Below are 11,793 nucleotides of genomic sequence, written 5' to 3' on the forward strand. Positions count from 1 at the left end.
GGCGGCTGTCTTGAAAAGAACAAGACTAACCATAAGGGCATGTTCTCTGAGGATGATCTGTGAGTCACTGATTTCACTAGCAAACGTTGTAGCAGTTCTCAGTAGCTTTCACTTCAGTATGACCACTGATTGTCACTAGAGTCCACCGAGGAGAATGGTAAAGATCTAACAAAAGTACATGTAAAACTGCACAGCAGTTGGGAAAACGGAGTGTTTTCCACTTTCTAAAAAATAGACTGGCATTTTGAGACAATATTTTAAATTCTTAAAAATAATTGTTGGTAAATTTAAAAGATACTAACAAGTCCTGTTCTTGCCCTAGTTATGAACATGAGACCGGGAGAGAGTCTGCCTTGGAAATGATTGCTTATCTCTTTGACACATTCCCTCAGGTATTCTCTCTCACAAAGACAAACTGGTAACTGTTTCCCTCGAGCCCTCGGGTGCCCACGGTCCTCCCTTGGTGGGGCATCTTGGGATTCCAGTCTCAGTGTGCTCATATGTGCCGTTTTCTTTTAGGGACTGCTCCATGAGAACTGTGGGATGTTCTTTATTCCTCTTTGTCTAATGATGGTGAACGATGACTCTGCCCTGTGTAAAAAGATGGCATCCATGGCGATCAAATCCTTACTCAGTAAAATCAACCTTGAGAAAAAAGATTTTCTTTTCGATATGGTTACCACCTGGTTTGGAGCAAAGAAGGTTAGGGTTGCTTTGAACCATATTCCAATGGAAACTTGTAGCTTTTGGTGTTTATACTTTAAATAAGAACACATGTTCATTGTTCAATTAATTTTTCCCAAATAGCTTCATTATTTTTATTTGGTTATGTTAATAATCTTATAGTAAAATTTCAGAAAGTGTAATAAGTTGTAGATGTAACATTAAGAATCACCTGTATTCCCACTACATGGTTAATGTCAGCCAGTTACTAAGAATGTGTCATAATTCACATAGCCAGCCCCCATTGATGAGTACTTTCGTTTCCAGTTTTGCTTATTCAGTTGATAGAATGTAATTTTTGTCAGTGATTGTGTCCACTTGCTGATTCTACCACTATCAACACTGGCCCATCTTTTGTAGACTATAAACAACACATCATAACGTAATACTGGTTTTAGTATTAAAGTCAGAAGATGGGGCATGGCAGGGTGGTATGAAACTTTTCTATTTTTTAAACATTTAAAATGAGAAAAAAATCTATTCAGTGGGTAAAGATGAATCACTTTTTTAAAATGTTTTTCTTGGATAAGAAGATTTCTCCATATTCTTGTCACCAATGATCCATTTTCCATTGATTTTTGGTTTCATAAAGAACTGTTGAGAAAAGAATCATGCCCACTTTCATTTTATAGTTTTGGAAACAGCCTCCCAGGTTGTGTTGACATTGTCTTTTGGTGGCTTCTCTTTGGTAGAGCTTAAGTAGACAGCTAGCTGCGCTGGTCTGTGGAGTGTTTGTGGAAAGTGAAGGAGTCGCTTTTGAAAGAAGACTTGGAACTGTTCTCCCTGTGATTGAAAAGGAAATTGATCCTGAAAACTTTGAAGAGGTAAGTTATTTTGCTAGGGAATGAGAGTTTTGCTAATTTTTGTATTTTGCTTCAGGTGATACAGCTAATAGATTAAATAATGTGTTCAAAAATGCTTTTTTATTAATAAAAGCAATAGTTCAATGCAGTTGGATCTTTTTTAAATGTGGACTAAAGTAAGTTTTCTTCCCACAGTATATGACAAAGGTTCTCAAGCAGGGTGATTTTGGCTCCCAGAGGACATTTAGCAATGTCTTACTGGCATCTATCTAGTGGTTAGAAGCCAGGGATGCTGATAAACATCCTATAGTACACAGGGCAGCCTCCCACAGCAAAGAATTAGCAGTCCAAATGTCAGTAGTGTTGAGGTTGAGAAATCCTGATGTACATTTGCACGCTGGGATAAAAATGTCCATCAAATGCTTTGCAATTGTTGTCTTGCATCCATCCTGTTTTTAGATCATGGAAGAGACTAAAGAAAAAGCTGCAGATCGCCTTCTGTTTAGTTTTCTCACACTGATAAGTAAACTCATCAAAGAATGTAATATTATTCAATTCACCAAGCCCTCTCAGACTTTGGGTAAAATCTGGAGTAAGTATTGTCTTTTTCTTTAAATCTAAAAATAAGCACATTGTGATAGAATTATATAAAATAAATTTGGGAAATCAGAATATGAATACTTCAGAAAGTGTAATGTCAGGGGAAAAGTCCATAAGAAAAAGATTTAAAGGGCCTTTACACATTGATTACAGTTAAAATGTTTCTTTTGGGGGGGATTAAATATATATATGTGTGTATATACATACAAATTAATTATAAGTAATACATTTCATTTATAAAAGAAAGAATATTAATTATGGAGGAGTAAAGAATGGAAAATATTCCCCAAAGTCCTTCTTGCTACTTGATGATAACTTGTTATATATTCCCTTCAGTCTTTTTGGGTTTTTTTTGTTTTTGTTTTTGAGGTTGCATAATTCCATATAAACTTTTATATCCTGTCTGTTTATACTAGTAGCTATCCCTTTAAATAGCTATAAATAGTCCATTATGTAAATATGCCATACTTTACTAAACTATGTCATTTTTGTGAGATACTTAAGTTATATGTCACTCTTTAAATGAAAAATATCTCAGAATTTTTAATTTAACATATTCAATTTTGTTTAGTCAGTAGGAAATAGACATTGGAATGAATGGTTTAAGTATCCACCTGTTTCAGGAGAACTTGTGATCCTATGAGAAATATATGGCCTCCTCTGGTATGGCTCCCCTGAGACATGGCCAGATTATTACAAAGGAGCATATAGAACCAAAGTAAAACCATATTCATGAAATACAGCAACAGAGACTAAAACTCAGATATGACCTGATTCAACCAGAATTTTAATCTTACTTCCCAGCACCACAAGGCTTTCCACTGTATTCTCCAAGTGCAGTGTATGGAGAGTGGCCGTGGAGCTTGAGTATGGCCTTTAACGAATCCTATTTAGGAGTATGATCTCTGAGACCCAGGCTTGGTTCTGCCTCTTACAGCTCGACATATCACTTGGCCCTTCTGACACATCCATTTCCTCATCTATAATCTCAGATGGAAATAACAATTCCAACCTCATAGAACTATTGTGAGGTCTAAAAGCCCTGTGCCTGGCACATAGAAAGCATCGTAAGTGGTATCTTTCCAGTCAGCTATTGGGAGCCACCAATTGCAGTAATTATGAGAAACAAATGTTTGTATGTACGTATGTATGTATATACACAAACATGAATTTTAATTTAGAAATTGTAAATGTTAATGCCACCTTATCGCCCTCCAATCCGAAAGTAGTTCTTATGGAACTGGTTTGTTTTAGGCTTACCTCTCCCGTGTCATTTACCACGTTAGGAGCTGGTTTGCTAGTTGTTCCCAGTGTCTCTCACCTCATTGCTCCCTCATGTTCAGTTCCCAAATCCAGACACATCATAGGTACTCAGGAAATGCCTAAGTCAGACCTGTTTACCACGAGAGTCCAGAAATCTGTTGACATCTGAGAATGCATTTTGGTTCCCTTAGGTCACCTGCACGCTCACCTGAGACATCCACACAATTGGGTGTGGCTCACTGCAGCCCAGATTTTTGGATTGCTCTTTGCCTCTTGCCAACCAGAGGAGCTTATTAGAAAACAGAATGCCACAAAAACGAAAAGGAAACTCTCAGAACCTGTAGCAGTCAGGTTCCTAACAAGTGACCTTGACCAAAAGGTAAGGTTTCTCTAAAACCTTTCTTCCCTCATGACCCGTGTGCAATGTTCACGCTAGTTCATGTAATATCTGAGGGTTAGGCCTTGGGAAAAATTCTTCCAGCCAGCAACTTGTTGCATATGTGATTCTATAGAAATCCTAGGAACCAGAAAGGGGTCACCCTCAAGGCCAAGGTTTTTCAAAGGTAATTTTTAGACTATCAATCTAGTCAGACATTTGCTTTGCTTAGTTAGACCATTCAATATCTTAATGTCTAAGTTATCAACATTGGAAGATAAGGTTAATACTGTCTGTCCTGCCTCCTTCATAACCTTACGGATAATTAATGAGGTCATGGTTCATGAAAATGTTAGGTATGGACCATGTTATTTCTATCTCTGATTCCCTCAGGAGCAGCACAGTGCCTGGCTCACAGTGGGAACTATGTATATATTGATGAATGAGAAGAGTAAGAAGGGAAGAGGGGGAAAAAGTATTGGAGTGTTGCAAAGTTCTCTGTTAATCTCAGAGATCACAATCTATATCTCTCTGCTTAAATGTTTGTGGCAGGTAGAAGGGAACTGTTATATAGTCTCAGAGATCACAGTCTATATCTCTCTGCTTAAATGTTTGTGGCAGGTAGAAGGGAACTGTTATACAGTTTTTAGTCATGAACCTTCCCCTCTCCAAATCCACTCAGAAATACCTTGTACTGTATCTGCCAATGTCTATTTTCACAGATGAAAAGTATCTCCCTAGCCTCTTGCCATCAGTTACACTCCAAATTCTTGGATCAGTCTCAAGGAGAGCAGGTAAGTATCATAATCCTGTCCAGTTAAACAGAAGGGACCTATTCTACCAACGGTCTAGGAAAAGGCTCACGTTTGGTGTTTGGTTTTTGTTTTGTTTTCCCTAGTTTAATGCTTGGGGAATTAACTGAAATATAAACATGTATTCAAATACATGTTCAGTTATGCCCATATATCTAATTGACTCTGGGATCCAGTGAGGAATACTCTTGGCTGCATTTAAAATTCCTGATACAGACAGTACAGTGGGAGACTGTTTATTAAATATTTTCATCTTTAGTCTTATCTACTCCACATTGTGACTAATTATTTTCATATTAAATTATAATATTGAATTCCTTTTCTTAGTATTTGAAGAGAAAGTAATATTCTTGCTACCAGGTGGTCTGAGAAAAGACAAGTAATTCTATCACTAAAAAGCTTTATATATTTCCATATTATAAAGTTTAACCACATGTAAAATTAAATATAGAGAAGGTATTTATAAATATGCAGTAAATGTAAATTGCTTTTGAAGAGTTGGTCTGCTGCGCCCTTTTCTTTTTTTATTTTTATTTAATATATTTTATTGATTTTTTACAGAGAGGAAGGGAGAGGGATAGAGAGTTAGAAACATCGATGAGAGAGAAACATCGATCAGCTGCCTCCTGCACACCCCCTACTGGGGATGTGCCCGCAACCAAGGTACATGCCCTTGACCAGAATCGAACCTGGGACCCTTGAGTCAGCAGGCCGACGCTCTATCCACTGAGCCAAACTAGTTAGGGCCCCTTTTCTCTTTTGATAGTGCAGTTGGACTGGAGTGTTGAGGGAACACAAATGTGGCATATGGATAGGAGCAAGGCACTGGCACGTCTATTGTGAGCCGTTATGGACCAGACAGAGCAATACAAACTAAGAAACTAGCAACTAGGTGAATGCTGTATCTAACGTGTGATCTCAGCTGGCATACCAACACTTTAGTTTTGTTTTTTAGGTTGTTAAGAATTTGTTGTTCGTAGCTAAAGTCTTATATTTACTGGAACCTGATTCTGGCGATAAGCAAGGTCGGATGAAAGAAGGCATGGAAGAACAAGAAGCTGTAGCAGGTGGTGTGGCCAGAGAGGCAGAACATGAGGCCCATGCAGATGGGAAGGCGGAATCTGACAAAGAAGAGAATGAAGAGGGGAAGAAAGAGCGCAGCAAGCCAGCCACACTGCTGTGGTTGATCCAGAAGTTGTCTCGGATTGCAAAACTGGAAGCTGCTTACTCACCTAGAAACCCCTTAAAGGTGCAATACATATACAGAGTGACTCAACGTGGCGTGTGTGTGTGTGTGGGTGTGTGTGTGTGTGTTTATATTTTAGTGGTGTTAGTGATCCTCCCAAGTTCCTAAGAACTTTTGCACCCAAAACTGAAGCAATAATATCTTCCCCCAAATGGACCTTGTTTCTTATATTATTTGTATGGCTGCAAGTATAAGAGAAACGCTTCTGATGTGTATTTTCAGAGAACATGCATCTATAAGTTTCTCGGAGCTGTGGCAATGGATCTTGGAGTAGACAAGGTGAAGCCGTATCTCCCAGAGATCATAGCTCCTTTGTTCCGAGAACTGAACAGCACCTATTCGGACCAGGGTAACCACGGCCCCTCTTCTGAGTACTTTGCACCTCCCTCATGAATGCTTCCTTCTTCCTTTCTGCTCTCCCTCCCTGCCAATTTATGTTAAGAAAACTTGCTGGGTATCAAGATAATTAATAGCAAACAAATAAGGCATGTTTGTGTTATATTTGACTAACTTTGTTTTGCTTTCTTGTGTCTAAGAGTGAACATTTCCTAAAAGATGTTTTACTCCTAGGCATAAATATTCAAAGAAACCTATAATTTGGGGTGGTTCTAAACCTCATAGTGCTATATGAACAATCATGAACTGTGAAATAATAATTCTCAAGAATTATAAGGCAGAAGTATGAAATAATATTCAGTTTAAATCTCTCACTTTTTCCTGTCAGCCTCACTGGTCCTAAAATGTCTATTTTGCTAATAAGAAAAGAGGGAATTGGGGGTTCGAAAGAGAAAGTAAAGCAGATGTTAAAAAGTTTTAAAATAAGGCAAATGAAGTAAATGTCAAAGCAGGACCTGCTGTGGTCCTACAGCCTTGAGAGTTTCCTTCCTCTTAAAGAGGCAAAGCAGTGGTGAAGGTCCGGTCTGCTTTGGTTCTCATCAGCCAACATATATGAGCACCTAATATTTGACAGGCACTGGGAGTTCAAGAGTGGAGAAAAGGCCTAATACCTGTTTTCAAGAAACGTGAACAGGTACACTGAACTCTCCTGAAATTGATGCAAAAATCTGGGTTCTTTGCATTTCGGAGAGGAGGCAGGGAAGCTTTTCATCAGCTTCACAAAGCAGTCTTTAATCCACACACACAGAAGTTGTGGCCAGAGGAAAGCCTCTGTGACCTGTGAATTAGCAAGGGCCTGGAGAAACATACCTTTCCCCCATCTGCAGAGCTGAGGAGGTTAATCAAATGTAACCCACAACAGTGCTGTCCAGTTCTCACATTAATGTCTTCTGAGCCAGGATTCTGCTAGGAAGTGGGCTTCATGGTCTCTGGTCTCTTGTTGAATCCTGGATGAGGTGGTAGCTGGGAGCTGTGTCCAACACTTCTGCTGCTGGTTTTCTCATCTCAGAAGGGTAGGGGTTAGTTTCAGATTAGCGTTTAATGTTCAAGTAATAAAAGTGATAATGCTGTAGGAGTTTAAATTTCGCATGTTGTTGATTCTGTAGATATTCAAATGTATCCTTTCCTAGGTAACTGTCTCTGGTTATTCTGTGTGTGAACAGATCCTTTGCTGAAGAATCTATCCCAGGAAATCATAGAATTACTCAAAAAGCTGGTTGGGCTGGAGAGCTTCTCATTAGCCTTCGCCTCTGTACAGAAGCAGGCTCACGAGAAAAGGGCACTCCGGAAAAAGAGGAAGGCTTTGGAGGTAAGTTTGCTGTTTGAAAATACAACACGGCGTGTTCGTTATGCTTAGTGACTATTTTTAACCAGGGGTGTGTGTGCACACGTGTGTCTCACTGACCCAGGGAGGAAGAGGAACTGGCTGTGTTTGAGAAGTGCGAACGTTCTTCAGCCGTGGGCAAACTACGGCCCGCGGGCCGGATCCGGCCCGTTAGGCTGTTCTATCCAGCCCGCGGAGCCAAAAGAGCAGAGGGTTCTCTTGCTCTCCCCTCCGCTCCTTTACTTTGAATTTATATTAGTTCACACAAACACTCCATCCATGCTTTTGTTCCGGCCCTCCGGTCCAGTTTAAGAACCCATTGTGGCCCTCGAGTCAAAAAGTTTGCCCACCCCTGTCTAGCTGGTGCTCCCGATTTTCTTTAGTGGGGCGTATACACATTTGTGATGCTTGAAGGTGAATGAAATGGTCCATATGTGCATTTGATTTTTATTAGTTTAACATTTACTTTAAAAGTAATAGAAAATTTCTATTCTTTTTTCAAGTTTGTAACTAATCCTGACATTGCCGCCAAGAAGAAGCTGAAGAAACACAAAAGTAAAAGTGAAGCAAAGAAAAGAAAGATAGAGTTCCTGCGTCCTGGCTACAAGGCCAAGAGACAAAAGAGCCACAGCCTGAAAGATTTAGCGATGGTGGAGTAATGTGCTCCCTGTGCTGACAGTGTCTCATGAACTTTCCAGTGTATCTGCTACTCAGAAGTCACAGCAGGTTTTTTTTTTTTATTATTATTTTAATATATTTTTATTGATTTCAGAGAGGAAGTGAGAGGGAGAGATAGAAACATCACTGATGAGAAAAAATCATTGATCGGCTGCCTCCTTCACGCCCCCTACTGAGGATCGAGCCCGCAACCCAGGCATATGCCCTTGACCGGAATCGAACCCGCGACCCTTCAGTTCGCAGGCCGACGCTCTATGCACTGAGCCAAGCTGGCTAGGGCAGGTTTTATTATTTAAGCTAAACTTTGGCAGAGATTGTATATTATACAGATTGTATATTATAAACTGTATGTTATACAGTTTAATATAATCATGCTTGTATTTTTTTAATTAAAACATTTTATAATACTACTGTATCTTCACTGTCTAAAAAGCATGCAATACTAGCAACAGAGTTTAAAAAACGTTTTAAGATACACTAGTACTTTAAAACAGCAAAACAAAATATAAAAGTTAGGGGTAAGTCAAATATGATTTATAATACCCTGCTGTAGGAAATTGTAATACTTCATCAAAAAGACATTAGGAAAAATCTGCACAAATAGGGAAATATAAACATATTCATGGATAAGAAGGTTCAGTATCATAAGAGGCTAGTTCTTTCCCAAGCTGGATCCCATTGATTAAATGCATATCTGAGCAAAATCCCCAGTTCTTTATATTTTATATTTCATATTACCTTAACCAGCTGATTCTAAAAAAAAAAAAAAAATTTTAAATCCTCACCCGAGGGTATTTTTCCATTGTTTTTTTGGTGTTTTTTTTTTAGAGAGAGTGGAATGGAGAGGGAGACAGAGAGAAACATCAATGTGAGAGAGATACATTGACTGGTTGCCTCCCGCATGCACCCTGACCAGGGCCAGGGAACCTGAAACCAAGGTATGTGCCTTTGACTGGAATCAAACCCGGGACCTTTAAGCCCGCGGCCAATGCTCTCTCCACTGAGCCAAACCAGCTAGGGCTGATTATAAAATTTATACAGAAGATAAGCTGAGCCATGATGCTCTTAAAAGATAACAGAGTGTGGGGCTTCTCCTGTGAGTTATCAAAAGTGATACACAGTGCTATCTATAGGAGGAACATGTGGTAAATTCTACTTCATTATAATTAAGACTTCTACTTAGAAAAAGACTGGGATATGGTATATACTGATAAAGGGTTATAACTAATCCCTGTGAATCAACAAAGATAATCCAGTAAAAAGTGGCATTACACAGAAGAAATATAAATGGTCCTTAAACATTAACAATTAGCCAATATGTTATATTCTTAAATACTAAAGTACTTATGTACTGGTTGGTAAACAGTTACCACCTTGAGACCCCCACACCAGAAATTAAAGGGTTATTATCTGTATTGGTAGGGGGTCCTCCTACATCAGCTATGTCTAGTTGTTCAATGTTTTTTAATCACTCCTGTCTTTATTGAACCTCATTAATAATTAGGAAAATGCAAATTCCATTTAGAAACCTTCAGATGGATAAAGCTGACAATGTCAATGTCGGCGAGCATATTAGCCTTCTATTATCTATATATATATATAAAAGCCTAAGCAACTGAACAACCAGTCACTATGATGTGCACTGACCACCAGGGGGCAGAAGCTCAACACAAGAGCTGCCCCCTAATAGTCAGTGCGCTCCCACAGCGGGCATGCCGCTCAGCTGACCAACCCGTCTGTCCCAGTGGCCCACTCACCAGCCACTTGCTCCCTCAGTAGTCCTGCAGTTCCAATCTCCGGAGAACAGGCCAAGCACCAATGAACCCACACCGATGGACCCACACCGCCGGCATGATCCCAACAGTGCCACCGGTCTCCTGGGAGTCGGCCTTGGGCACCACGGCCACTTCCCCTCGCTAGACACTCCGCAAAGAAGAAATGCTATAAAAGTGGCTGCCAAATGGCTCCCAACAACCAGCGCAAACGTCAGCGGGTCGGATCCGGATCCCACGCCAGCAAGGGTGTCCCACCGCCCGCCCAGAAGGCCAATTGCGTCCCGCCCCCCCACCTCAGGATGGGTGCCAGACACAGGGCTCTTCTGATCAGGATTGAGTGGGCACGAGCCAGTGGCAGGCACAGTGGGGCTGGGATGAGCGGGAGCAGCAGGCAGTGTTGGACTGCAGGTTTCGGCCCGATCCCCACAGGCACCCCGAGGGACCCCACCTGTGCACGAATTCATGCACTGGGCCTCTAGTATAGGATAATGATGGAGTTAGAGTAGTATAGCAAATGGCATCTGAATCAAATGTTCAAATATAACTTCAGCACCTATGTTTTGATGTAGATTGTGTCTCAAACAAAAGTTCTTACACTTCCAAGGAGTGTGTAATGTGCCAAAAGGAAAAATGTGGGGGAACTTGGAAAGCCAATTTCCATTAATTTTAAGTAATTTAGAATGCATGTATTGCTTTATTAAATTTTTCAAAATTAAAAGTAACACTAAGATAAAATCAGAAAGAACAAATACCTCAGGGATATTGAGCACAGCTTTGTTTTAATTATTATTTATTGAGCACCTACTATGTGCCAGGTGCGACCACACTAGATGCAAGGGATACTAACAGTAAATAAAGTAAGGTCCCTGCCCTCAAAGAGCTTACGGTTCCACAATTTAAAGTGCATCTCAAGTATCCTGCTGACAATTCCACCACTTTCAATTTAATTTTCAGTGTAATCACGTCATAGCATACCTACAACCAGTTATAAAACAGAATGTTAAAACTAAAACATACCTTTGATATTATTTGTCCAAGTCTCTTGTTTTTTAGAGAGGAAAAAAACTGAAGGAATGGCCACATGTGCCTAGAACTCATGGTTGTTTTTTTTTTAGATTTTTATTAATACCAACGTTCAACTCCTGTAACATAGCTGTATAGTTGTTTCCTGCCAGACAAGGGCCTTATAATTCATACCATATTAAAATAAGTGTATGCTCTTTTATCCCATCTTATTCTTTGCAATAAACCAGTGGGATCAAGATCATCTAAGTGCTGAACTTAGCTATAGCTTCCTGGGCCCTCCTCAGAATTCAAAACAGTGAGGGCCATGTGCTGGACAGCACCTGCCCATCATGGCCTCACTTCCCCATACTTCTATTTTCACAGTGATCCTGAACTTCTCCACTTGACACTGAGACCAAACAAATTAGGAATGGGTGCTGGAAAATAAGAAGAGTAAATCCCACAGGCAAAAAGAGAAAGCCACATTCATTAGAGTGGAGAGAATGACCAAAAGTGTGAGGGAAAGGCCAGAGGCCAACATTTGGTAGGACAGTGTCAGGGACAGGAAATGAATCCCTAGTGTTTCTGAAAGTTGAGGGGCACAATAGTACTAAGCTCACTTTACTAGCATCTAATATCTTAAATGTGGTTATCCAACTTTACAGCAGGCTAGAGTGGATAATTCAGAGGACTAAATTTACTTCTGTTACACGGAGCTAATTCTGTGGTAGCATGGGCAGTTTGAAAAGTTCCTTTGACCATAACTGATAGCCTACAAGTAAACCTAATTTC

General features: G+C 40.0%; 1 protein-coding gene across 2 annotated transcripts in view; it reads left to right on the forward strand.

Annotated features, from left to right (window-relative positions):
• UTP20 (UTP20 small subunit processome component) overlaps positions 1-8,627 on the forward strand; it is a 91,786-nt gene extending 83,159 nt beyond the window's left edge. The window contains exons 53-62 of one of the 2 annotated variants that reach the window (XM_080659299.1): positions 323-392; positions 520-702; positions 1,416-1,547; positions 1,986-2,118; positions 3,581-3,768; positions 4,488-4,559; positions 5,533-5,826; positions 6,046-6,172; positions 7,383-7,528; positions 8,047-8,627. In XM_080659299.1, coding sequence (XP_080515425.1) covers positions 323-392; positions 520-702; positions 1,416-1,547; positions 1,986-2,118; positions 3,581-3,768; positions 4,488-4,559; positions 5,533-5,826; positions 6,046-6,172; positions 7,383-7,528; positions 8,047-8,202 — 1,501 coding nt within the window. In that variant the 3' untranslated portion in view covers positions 8,203-8,627. Of the gene's footprint in view, positions 1-322; positions 393-519; positions 703-1,415; positions 1,548-1,985; positions 2,119-3,580; positions 3,769-4,487; positions 4,560-5,532; positions 5,827-6,045; positions 6,173-7,382; positions 7,529-8,046 lie in introns of those variants that run through there. The other variant, XR_013960086.1, reaches the window with a different exon arrangement.
• The last annotated feature ends 3,166 nt before the right edge of the window (positions 8,628-11,793 follow it).

This window comes from Plecotus auritus (genome assembly GCF_963455305.1).
Source record: "Plecotus auritus genome assembly, chromosome: 3".
NCBI classification, from domain to species: domain Eukaryota; kingdom Metazoa; phylum Chordata; class Mammalia; order Chiroptera; family Vespertilionidae; genus Plecotus; species Plecotus auritus.